The sequence below is a fragment of the Indicator indicator genome, chromosome 35 (assembly GCF_027791375.1).
Source record: "Indicator indicator isolate 239-I01 chromosome 35, UM_Iind_1.1, whole genome shotgun sequence".
NCBI lineage: Eukaryota > Metazoa > Chordata > Aves > Piciformes > Indicatoridae > Indicator > Indicator indicator.
Genome location: NC_072044.1, coordinates 2,046,281 through 2,057,470, shown reverse-complemented (window position 1 = coordinate 2,057,470; position 11,190 = coordinate 2,046,281). Strand labels below are relative to the sequence as shown.

General features: G+C 50.8%; 2 protein-coding genes across 2 annotated transcripts; one reads left to right on the top strand and one right to left on the bottom strand.

Annotated features, from left to right (window-relative positions):
- Positions 1-1,986: 1,986 nt before the first annotated feature.
- WDR77 (WD repeat domain 77) lies at positions 1,987-5,945 on the bottom strand. The gene is made up of 10 exons (XM_054395899.1): positions 5,789-5,945; positions 5,469-5,654; positions 5,049-5,190; positions 4,928-4,977; positions 4,238-4,308; positions 3,835-3,889; positions 3,495-3,566; positions 3,288-3,396; positions 2,398-2,466; positions 1,987-2,217 (listed from the first exon to the last, which is right to left on the bottom strand). The coding sequence occupies exons 1-10, from the start codon at positions 5,943-5,945 to the stop codon at positions 2,058-2,060; spliced, it is 1,071 nt and encodes a 356-aa protein (XP_054251874.1). The 3' UTR covers positions 1,987-2,057.
- Positions 5,946-6,119: 174 nt separating this feature from the next.
- ATP5PB (ATP synthase peripheral stalk-membrane subunit b) lies at positions 6,120-10,012 on the top strand. The gene is made up of 7 exons (XM_054395871.1): positions 6,120-6,184; positions 6,297-6,339; positions 6,695-6,840; positions 7,329-7,492; positions 8,311-8,436; positions 8,621-8,800; positions 9,824-10,012. Exons 1-7 carry the CDS (start codon positions 6,157-6,159, stop codon positions 9,893-9,895), a joined length of 759 nt encoding a protein of 252 aa, XP_054251846.1. The 5' UTR covers positions 6,120-6,156; the 3' UTR covers positions 9,896-10,012.
- The last annotated feature ends 1,178 nt before the right edge of the window (positions 10,013-11,190 follow it).

The following is an 11,190-nucleotide window of genomic DNA, read 5'->3' as shown; positions in this document are numbered from 1 at the left end:
TAATACATCACCAATGACCTGTTGGCAGTCCAGGCTTCACCTTTTCTCATTATGGTTTTGCCATGGCCTGTTGTGTTTTGCTCACAGGGTGGCAATGTGGGGAACTCAACACTGGTTACCAATATTTGATATTTGAAGTGTTTGTTTGGTTTTTTTTTAGCTTTTTTTTTTTTTTTTAATAGCTGTGCACAATGGAAACCCTGCTCCAAAAAGTTTTGGAAGGAAAAGCTCCCCTAGAAGCAGCAGGACTTGCAGCCTGCCTGGCTGAGGAATCACAGCAGGCTGGCACTGAGCAGTAATACAGTGCATGTTTATTGAAGAACAGTTTTCATTTCAGAGACTGCAATCACAGCTTCACTTGGGCTGTGAGCACGATCTCAGCTGGCTCTCCAAACACCACAGAGGTGGTCTGGTGAGGCTTACACCCAGTTACAAGTAAAAATGGATTTATTTAAGGAACTGCCTCACACTTTCCCAAGACAACTCTTTGCCCCAAACAGCACAAGACCTGCTTCAGTTCTCAGTACACCATCAGAGGGCCACAACAGGTAACATTTTTGGCTCTTCAAAAGGTACTTTGGAGGCATTTTGTCAGTTTATTTTTACAGATTTTGACCTTTTCCTTTGTCATACATTGCTCTAGATCAGCAGCTCTCTCATGGGAACTCCAAAAGCAGCACACCAGGTTTAGAAAGAGCATGAGGAAAAGTACAAAGCTGGGAAAGCTCAGTCTGTCTGAAAATTAATTGTGGGCTCTACATAACTTGGGGTCAACTGAGCCCCATGGCTCTGCAGGGATAAGCCCAGTGGGAGTGGTGTAGTTTATAGTGTTGCCATGGTGCTAAGGACACAAGGAGCAATCATGTCAATGGCATTTTTGTGTGGCTACTCAGGACCTGCTTTATTCTGACTAGGCAAAGTGAGGGCAGACCAAGCTGTATCTAGAGCAGTGGCAAGCATGCAAGCATTTTTTTTTCCCTTTTTTTTTTCCAATTAAATATGTTCCAGAGAAACAGTTTAGTTTGAAAAGTATGTGGGATGCTACAAAAAACACCTCTAAGGATTATGTGGAGCCTGCTTTGAGGGAAGGCTTGGTCCCCTCAGTCACTGGCACAAGAAGTCACTCATCACAAGTGCTTAAGGAGTCTCATTTATCACTAAGCAGAGTCTGTTTATGGCAGCAAGCACATGAAAACCCAAGTCCTTAGTCCAGTTTTTCCCTTACATAAGCTTTTGTTCACAGGTTTTATCTCTGAATAAGCTGCCTTCAGCACAGAGATGAAACATGATGTCCAACAGCACAGCTGCTGACTTCTCTTGGCTTTCAGCAGGCCACAGCAACAGCCTCTTTGAGCTGGCCTCAGCTGCTAAGTCCATGCTGGGCATCACAGCTCCCAGATTTCAGCAGGTCATGCAGTGTCAGGGAGGTGTTTGATCACAGGGCTACAGCTAGGATCCTGATCATCCAGCAGAGAGAGCTCCACTCCTAGCACAGCTATTCTGCTACCAGTGAATAGCCAGTGCTCATCACAGGATACACACCAGATGTTGAAGACCAACCCTCTCAACCACCACGCTGCACCAAGGACATCAGTGGAACCCTCCTAGTCTTGAAATGCCAACACAGCCTCCTGTTCTCTTGGAAGAATTGATTTGCACAGCAAGGGTGAGGCTCTCACATCCAACTACCAAGAGGTGGTGTTTTTAACCTCCTCCCCCTCCATGTTTCTATTAATGGAGAACTGAGGGAGCAACTGAGCCTTTCTGACACTGATACCTCATTCCCTGTCCCTCCAAGTCTCCTCTGTGCCTGAAGTAATTTTTTTTTTTTCTGGGTAAAACACTGAAGTCTTATCACAGGTGCCACCAACTCTTGAGGAGAGGGTAAAGCTTGGTTTATAACTAACTTATGCCTAACTCAAAATTACTACAGGAACCTCCTTAGTCACAAGCTTCAAGGCAGCCAACAGACATAACCTGCTCCAGTTCCCACACCTCTGACTTCAGCAGAATCAAAGTTATGCCAGGAAGGAATCTGGACCACAAGTTTATAAAAACTACTCTTTTGCACAGTTGACTCCAGAAGCTTCACCTGTTGGTATGGGAATAGTGTGATGTAAAACCTGATGATCCCATCCAACTGTGGTGAGCAAGGCATCATCTGAAGGGGACCAGGACAAGCCTTTGACAAAGTCTCGGTGAGAACGGCTCCGGAACCTGCAAAACAGGGACAGGCAGTTAGCCACTGAGCACTTAGAGGCTTCTGCACTTCCTAACTGCTGCTTCTCCCCTGTTCAAGGAGCATTTTCATCTTTCACTCAGCACATGGTTAAATAATTAGCTTAATGAGAAGGCAACGATAAACACAGGAGTGCAAACACTCTGTCTGGTACTTACACCTCTGTGAGGTTTGAGTCGAGAACAGCTACTGAACAGTCTTCACTGATTGAAGCCAGCAAGGGTGAGCTGGAGGACAGAGGAGGTCACAGTCAGAACACTCAAAGGGCATAGAATCAGTCACAGAACGGCTTAGGTTGGAAAGGACCTCAGAGATCATCTACTCCAACGACCCTGCCATGGCCAGGGACACCTCTCAACTAGATTTGAGATGCTCAAGGCCTCATCCAACCTGGCCTTGAACATCCCCAGGGAGAAGGCATCCGCAGCCTCCCTGGGCAGCCTATTCCACAGTCTCACCATCCTCTTTCTCCTAAGATCCAGTCTAACTCTACTCTCCCTCAGCTTCAACCCATTCCCCTTGGTCCTATCTCTAGAAACTCTCATGAAAAGTCCCTCTCCAGGCTTCCTGTAGGATCCCTTCAGCTATTGGAAGGCAGCTCTAAGGTACCTTCATAGTCTTCTCTCCTCTAGGCTGCACAACCCCAGCTCCCTCAGCCTGTCCTCATAGCAGAGCTGCTCCAGCCTTCAGATCATCCTTGTGGCCCTCCTCCAGACTCTCTCCAACAACTGAAAGCTTCTTGTGAAAAGCACATTTCCTAGTCCCAGCCTGACCCAGGTACAGACAACAGAGCTTACAGATATGTTTCCACCATCATTTAGCAGCTTGCCAGCATACTAAGTGACAACATTAGTGTCAAGAGGCCAGTAAGCCCTCACCAAGCAGAGGGGACTGCAACTAGGAAAGTCCCACAGGGACTGGGTCAATAATTCTAAAACCTCACTGTCTAAAGACCAAACCCAGGACTCTCACAGGTTTTACTCAGAGAAGATGCAAGGGTTTCATCAGTGTGTGCAGTGAGAGGTTGCATGCCAGCACCAGACCCTACCTATGTGCAGAAAATGCAAACCCTGTGACACTTCTGATGTGCACAGAGGAGCTGAGGGCAGCATTAGGATTCTTCGTGTCCACCAGCGCAACCGTTCCGCTTTCATCACCTGCAGAGGGAAGGAGAAGGGAGGAATCAGCAAAGCTGCCACCTGGGAAGAAAAACCTTGATTTGTCTGGTAAAAAGCCAAATAGGATCACTTCTTACCCAAAGCAAAGATGTCACTTTTCTGTGGATGCCACATGACTGAGGTAGGGAGGTAATTACAGGCACTGCAAACTGGGAGCAAATTGGGAGGAGTGTGAAAAGAAAGTCAGTACCAAGATATTCCTGCACCACCTCCTTCAGCACTGCTACTGAACCAAGACAAGCATTAAGAAGCTCATTTCATTTCTGTGATGGTGTTAAGACTTAGCTTTTATCAGCCTTCTCTGCCCCAATTGTCTCCTCACTAGACCCAAAGTCTGCCCATCATCAAGTCAGGCATAAGACGAAGTCTTTCTTCCATCAAGTCACACACACACAGCAACTGCACACAGAAACCTACCAATTCGAGTAGCTGGTTTGGGGCATCTGGTGTCCCAGAGTAAAATTCTGCTGTCCTAGAAACCCAAAGTGAACAAAAAGGTTTTTACAATTTCTTTGTGGCAGGGGCGGAGGCCTAAACCCAGATTCACTGCAAACTGCTAGACCCACATCCCAAACCAAACCACCTTATGCTTTGTGTTAAAAGGATGCTGCTCCTTCAGCCAGCCCCAGGAGAGACCCAGAAGCTCCCATAGCTTAATACAACCCCACAGAGATCAGCTTGGTAAGCTGGAACACCAATATGACACAGGCATGCAGCTGGGAACACAGGAGGTGATGTCTCACTAAGTGCATTTAACAGGAAATAACTGAAGTTAAATCATGTTTTTAGCAGGTAGGTGTAGACATAGAACAGGCTTTACCTCAGCACAGGACAGGAACATGGTCTCCTTACCAGGACAGGAAGCCACACATGTCACTCCACCAGCATGGGCTACCAAAAGCACAAAAGGACAAAGAGCCTCAAAGACTGTATCCAACTTTCCCACTTATTCCCAAGGACCTCTGAAGGCACGGCAGTGAAACAAAGAATACTTGATGCCCAGACACAGGGCAACTTCTACTCAGGAATAGCCAAGTGCTTCCTAGCAAACTGATGAGCTGCCAAATCCACCCAGAGCCACTGCAGCCACGTCCCTGCGACATGCACGAGCCTGGGGAAGTCTCTCCAGACAAGAGGTCAGTTACAAAGGGGCTGGTGGGGAGAGGATCAAACAAAGCATGGCCTCTGGTGTGGCTGGAGATCACAGTTCCCCATCTTCAGCAACCAGCATCTCAAACGAGCTGTTATTCAGGACATGCACGGCTCAGAAGATCGATGATCACATGCAGATGGGAAAAAATTTCAGCAGAGAAGAAATACTCTAAAAAACACTTAGAGAGGCAGGCCAAACTAAGCCTTAGAGCACTCATTTTGTGGTGAGAAGCAAACAACAGACAAAGAAGCAAGGCTGTGCCAGGGACTTCACAGATCAGAGCCCCCAGTGTGGTTTGACAGCTGGGGGGACAAGCAGTGCTGCAGCCCCCAGCGATGGGGCTGGTGTGGCACTCACCTCTGTAGGAGTGCACCACCGTTTCCTGTGGCAGGTCCCAGACCTTCACACTGTGGAGAAAAGCAAGCAGTCAGCACCCAGAACCGAGCCTGGGCATGGCAGCTAGGCAGGGGGCACTCACTAGAAGTCCCTGCCACCGCTGATAGCCTGGGTGCTGCCCGCCAGGACGGCCACGGCCATCGTGATGTCGTCGTGCTCGTATTTACAGAACTTGTTCACGATCAGGGTTTCCTTCTCGTCCAGCTCCCACAGCTCCACGGCACCTGGGGGGAATCAGGAGGGCACCCATCTCAACTGCGGGGCACCCCCCTCAGTAGGAGGGCACCCATCTCAACTGCCGGGCACCCACCTCAGTAGGAGGGCACCCATCTCAACTGCGGGGCACCCCCATCAGTAGGAGGGCACCCATCTCAACTGCCGGGCACCCACCTCAGTCGGAGGGCACCCACCTCAACTGCGGGGCACCCATCTCAACTGCAGGGCACCCATCTCAACGTGGGGGGAGCACCCACCTCAGTAGAGGGAGATCCCTGTTGCTTACCAGTGTCAGAGGCCACCAGGATGCCCCTGTCAGCCACCCAGCATAGGTCGGCGACACCCGCCTCGGTCTGGACGCCGGCGATGCAGAAGCCCTCGCTGGGTGCACGGCGGGGGTCAGCGAATACCCAGAGGGAGCCGGTCCAGCAGCGCCCGCTCAGCGCCGAGGCGCCCAGCAGCAAGGCCCCGTCTGCGGGAGAGGGGAAGGGAAAGACCTGCTGAGCACCCGCCGCCGCTCCCCCAGGGGCCGAGCAGCCCCGATAAGCCCTAACCCCGGCGCCCCTCCGGTCCCCCGGGCCGGCGGCCCGCCCGCGGCCCCGCTACCTGCGCGGTAGTGTGCGCGCTCCAGCTGCCGCTCCATGCAGGCGGGCGCGTTGGGCGGGATGTTCCACTCGGGGCCGGCCTCCGCCGAGGACTCCCCCTCCGCCGGGTCCGGCGGGGGCTGCTCGGCAGGGGGCTGCTCGGGCGGCGGCTCCTCCATGACGGCAGCAGCGGCGGGAGCGGAGCGGGGCCGGCGGCACCCCCCCACGTGCTCCCGCGCCGCGCGCGCCGCTGCCTCTCGCGAGAGCGGCCGCCCCGCCCCGCCCCTCCGCTCGCGTTCTCGCGAGAGCGTCCCTGCCGCCATCTTGGGGCGCAGGCGGCCGGCGGTCACCGGGACGCGGGGGTCGTGCCGCTACCTGCCCTCTCCCGCCATGCTCTCCCGCCTCGTTCTCCGCGCCGGTGAGCCCGGGGTGGGGCAGCGCGGTGGTGCTGGGGTGGGGGCGGCGGGCGGGGGAAGGTTTGTTCTGGCTGAGCTGTGCCCTGACGGCTCTCTGCCCCTTTCCTCCCGTAGCCCCGGCCGCGCTGCGGAGCCTGCCGCCTCCTGTCGCCGTGGGGTGAGTACCGCCAGGGCAGCGCTCAGAGCTTTGACCTCTGGTTGTGGTGTGCGGGGAGGCCTGACAGGCTGCAGGAGGAGGCCGGGGAGCACCCCGGGACCTTGTGCTTCAATAACGTTATTCTGGCCTTTCGCCTTTATTTTCCTAATTAATTCTGTTCTAACTAAGGCTTATAAAATAGTCACGGCCGGAAGGAATCCTTGGAGGTTATCTAGTCCCACCCATCGCCTCCGAGGAGGCGTATCTAATGAGCGTTACCCTGCTTAAGTAATGACGTGTTTGAGCCTCATCCCGGGGTGGTTTGTTGGTGGTTTTTAGCTGATTACTTCAGTGGAAGCTTTCTTGTTTTTCCTAGGGTATTGCACACTACAAGACCTCTGCATACAAGCCAGCAGTGCTCAGCTCCTTTGCCCCCTCTGCCTGAGAAAGGAGGAGAAGTTCGTCATGGTTTGATCCCCGAGGAGTTTTTCCAGTTTCTCTATCCTAAAACAGGAGTCACAGGTTAATGTGTACCCTTACTCTTTTTAAAATAAAAAGTGTGGTTTGTGATGTAGATTTAGTTCTGTCCACCATTTCTGGCTGCTGGCAAGGTAAAATATTAAAGAAAATGATGGTTTGCATGTGCAGAAGGAGGTGTTGAAGAGTCAGCCAGGGCAGGACTGTGTGCCTCTGAAGCACCTGTGCTTTAAGAAAAGGCTAAAAAATGCCACAATGCAGAGAGCTTTATTTGCCTGCTGACTCTCAAAACCTTTAAACAGAGATTTGTGCTGAATGAGCAGAAAGCAGCAGGCCCCATGCAAGGTTCAAGTTGCATCCACTTTTGGTGAGCAGCCTCATGGCTCCTCCTTAGTGCTGCTGGGTTTCTACTTTTCATCGTGGTAACAGACAACACTTCCTGATCCTCATCTCCCTCTTTTTTTTTTTTTTTTCCTCCTTTGGTGAGCCTCTTTCTGTTATGTAAAATTAATTCTGCTTTGGTTTTCCTTTAGGGCCTTACATGCTGGGAACAGGCCTCCTGCTCTACCTGCTGTCTAAGGAAATCTATGTGATTAACCATGAGACAGTGGCAGCTGCCTGCATATTGACAGTCATCATCTATGCTGTAAAAAGATTTGGGGGTGATGTAGCAGCTTTTGCTGACAAACTTAATGAGGTAATAAAAGAAACTCTTAGCCTTGTAATAATTATTAACTCTTTTACCTGATGAACTGTTAAAAAAAAAAAAAAACTTGTGTCCAGGCTGTCATAAAAATCTGAGTCTAATATGTCCAGAGTACGGCTTAAAGAAGGTCTGAAGTCATAAATCTTCCAAAATAAAATACCTCATACCAGCACAAGAAAGACACAGAGCTGGTGGAGTGAGTCCAGGGGAGGGTAGCAAAGATCATCCAAGGGCTGGAGCACCTCTGCTGTGAGGGTGGGTTGAGGGAGCTGGGGTTGTTCAGCCTGGAGAATAGAAGACTCCAGGGGAACGCTGAAGGGGATCCTACAGGAAGGCTGCAGAGGGACCTTTCATGAGGGCATCTAGAGATGGGACAAGGGGGATTGGTTTGAGGCTGAGGGATAGTAGAGTTAGACTGGACCTTAGGAAGAAGTTCTTCAGTACTAGGATGATGAGACTCTGGAACAGGTTGCCCAGGGAGGCTGTGGCTGCCTCCTTCTTGGGGGTGCTCAAGGCCAGCTTGGGTGAGGCCTTGAGCAACTGAGCCTAGCGGAGAGCTGTCCCTGGCCGTGGTGGGGAGTTTGGAGTAGATAATCCCTGAGGTCCCTTCTAACCTAAGCCATTCCACGATTGTTTGTGAGCCCAAATCCTTCTCTGCCATCCTTTCACCTCAGCCCTGGCACAGTCCAGTTTGTGCAGACAAATGGTAGTGCAGGATGCCAGCAGTCAATTACAGATCATTTGTTTTCCTTCATCATGCTTCCGTTCTAAAGTTTGTTTTTTTTTTTCTTATTAATTTCCTCACTCAGGAGAAAGTTGCTACTGCTTTGGCTGTGAAGAATGAGGCCATCAAAGACCTGGAGAGTGCCATTGAGCAGGAGAAGAAGGAGCAGTGGCGGGTGGAAGGCCGCAGTTACCTCTTTGACGCCAAGCGGGTACGGCTCTGCCTCTGCTCTTTGCTTCCTCTTCTGTCTCCCCCACATGTCTGAACCCCTCCTAAATTCTGGCTTCTTAAATTACCACCCTTTGACTCCCCAGTGATTCTGCTCTAAAATGCCTTCTGCTGCTGATTGTGGTGTTGCCAAGCATTAACCCTTTGGTCCCCTCTGCTGTGCCCAGAACAACATCGCGATGGTGCTGGAGACTAATTACCGAGAGCGGTTAATGACTGTGTACAACGAGGTGAAGAAGAGGTTGGACTACCAGGTGGCTATGCAGAACCTGAGGCGTCAGAAAGAACAGGAACACATGATCCAATGGGTGGAGAAAAGTGTTGTTCAGAGCATCACACCTCAGCAGGTACTTGGTGGGTTGAATCTGCTGAAAATAGTTACTGTGGTTTAAGACAGAAGATGATAGATCACCTTCAGGTGACTCCCAGACATGGCTGCAACTTGTTCCTGCTGCTAAGAGCTAACCAGCCCAGTTCTCTAGGTACCAGGTGCTCTTGTTGCTGGTGATGGTGGTGGTGCAGCATAAGGCTCAGCTCATGCTAAGATGTGTAGCTGGGGTCAGGGAAGTCAGCTGTAAAATTCTGAGTGAGGCTGTGGCAGGTTAAGGTCAGCAGGGGAGCTTTAGATGCCCTATCCTTTAAGGACTGCAGCTAAGAAGCAGAAAACTTTCCAAGCAGCACTGTGTGTAGATGCTTTAATGCTGGTCACTGGATTTAGGAGCTGTAGGTACATCCCTTTTATTCTGTAACATAATTGCTGGGTCTGAAAAGGAGTCTCTGAAATGTTTTCAAATGCATATTTTGCTTGTTTAAATCATGGAATCATAGAATGGTTTGGGTTGGAAGGGACCTCCAAAGGGTATCTAGTCCAAATGCCTTGCAGTCAGCAGGGACATCCTCCACTAGATTAGGTTGCTCACAGCTTTGTTGAGCCTCACCTTGAATATCTCCAGGGATGGACCTCAACTACCTCCGTGGGCAACCTGTTGCAGTGTTCCAGCACCCTCATGGTGCAGAACTTGTTCCTAACATCCAATCTAAATCTCCTCTAATTTCAAGCCATTGCCCCTCATCCTATCACTGCAGGCCTTTGGAATCAGTCCCTCTGCAGCCTTCTTGTAGCCCCTTCAGGTACTGGAAGGCTGCTGTTAGGTCTCCCTGGAGCCTTCTCTTCTCCAAGCTGAACACCCCCAGCTCCCTCAGCCTGGCCTCGTAGCAGAGCTGTTCCAGCCCCCTGATCATTTTGGTGGTCCCGCTGCGTCACATCCTGGTCCTTCCTGTGTTGAGGGCTCCAGGGCTGGGTGCAGTACTCCAGGTGAGGCCCTCCATGAGGTCTTTCTTCTGACATGTCCTTTCCCTGTCTCCTGCAGCAGAAGGAGAGCATTGCCAAGTGCATTCTGGACCTGAAGGCGCTGTCGAAGAGCGCGCAGGCAGCGGTGTGACCACGTCTGATGCCACTGACCCCTGCCTCTTGGCTTACTGTTGGAAGCTGTATGGTTCTAAAGTATCATTAAAGAAACTCACCAGTCCTTCTGCTGTCTTCACTGCCAGTGGCAACATATTTACTGTTTGTGTCTGAAGCAGCTGAATCAGTCAGAGGAGACACTGCAGTCAGTTTATAGCGGGGGGGTTGGTTGAAGTCACAGCACCTGAGGTTCTGTTCCTTCTTTGCTCATGGACACTTCCAGAAACACAAAACTTCACAGAGAGGCATCCTGATGGCAACAGAGATGAGGTTTTGGTGTAGAATTGTGCGTGATATTGACCTATAGATAGTGACTAATTATAAACCTGTTGTAAAAGCTAAATGAGCATCAGTGCTGCCTCCTCCAGCATGGGGAGCTACTTGAAATGGGGGAGCAGCTGGGAGAGGAGCCAGAGGGTCATTTGTGCCTGGGGCTTGTGCTGTGAGGGTAACATCTCATGGTGCAATCTGTGGGGAGGGGACTGCTGCTGTGTAACCCTTCGTGAGAGCTTGTGGCCTGCTGATGGTCAGAGTTTTGGTGAAATAAGTACCTGCAGGGGGCCTACAAGAAGGCCAGAAGGGACTTTTTCCAAGGGCTTGTAGTGATAGGATGGGAGAGAATGGATTGAAGCCTGAGGAGGGAAGATTTACACTGGAGATTAGGAAGAAATTCTTGACAAAGTGGGGAGATACTGGAACAGGTTGCCCAGGGAGGTTGTGGATGCCTCCTCCCTGGAGGTGTTCAGGGCCAGGTTGGATGAGGCCTTGAGCACCCTGGGCTGGTGGGAGGTGTCCTTGCCCATGGCAGGGGGTTGGAACTGGATGATCTTTAAGGACCCTTCCAACCCAACCCCTCCTATGAATCTATGACTCTGTGAAGGTTCTTGTCTTAAATTGACCAAAAACCCCTTTCATAACAAGGCTTCAGACAGTGATGAAAGTATCTTCCTGCTCTGGAAAAGAGGATGTAGGTGCAGGAAACGTAGCAATAGCCACCAGAAAACTTGGGGTTCACCAATCTTAAATTGAAAACAGTGAAATACATGAGCTCAGTCTAGAGGATTTGGGCTTTTTTTGGGGTAAGGAGAAAATAGGTTTTTGGTGTATGAGGATAACACACAGCAGAAACCTTTTCCTTGAAGGATTTTGTTAGATCTCAAATGTCCCAGCTCAGCTTACACTCACCTGTCTGTAACCTCCTTTTAGTGCTGGGAAGTGATTCATTCAGTGAGTAAACTCAGTAAGCAGACCAGGATGCCTCCTTTAGAAGGT

What these genes read in the sequence shown, in the direction of transcription:
- WDR77 (XM_054395899.1), bottom strand. Translation starts at nt 5,945, where the DNA reads ATGGAGGAGCCGCCGCCCGAGCAGCCCCCTGCCGAGCAGCCCCCGCCG. An exon ending in GGTGGTGCACTCCTACAGAG is followed by an intron (nt 4,309 to 4,927) that starts GTGAGTGCCACA and finishes TGCTTTTGGTAG; the next exon opens with CCCATGCTGGTGGAGTGACA. An exon ending in CAAACCAGCTACTCGAATTG is followed by an intron (nt 3,567 to 3,834) that starts GTAGGTTTCTGT and finishes ATTTGCTCCCAG; the next exon opens with TTTGCAGTGCCTGTAATTAC.
- ATP5PB (XM_054395871.1), top strand. Translation starts at nt 6,157, where the DNA reads ATGCTCTCCCGCCTCGTTCTCCGCGCCG. An exon ending in TTGCTGACAAACTTAATGAG is followed by an intron (nt 7,493 to 8,310) that starts GTAATAAAAGAA and finishes TTCCTCACTCAG; the next exon opens with GAGAAAGTTGCTACTGCTTT. An exon ending in ACCTCTTTGACGCCAAGCGG is followed by an intron (nt 8,437 to 8,620) that starts GTACGGCTCTGC and finishes TGCTGTGCCCAG; the next exon opens with AACAACATCGCGATGGTGCT.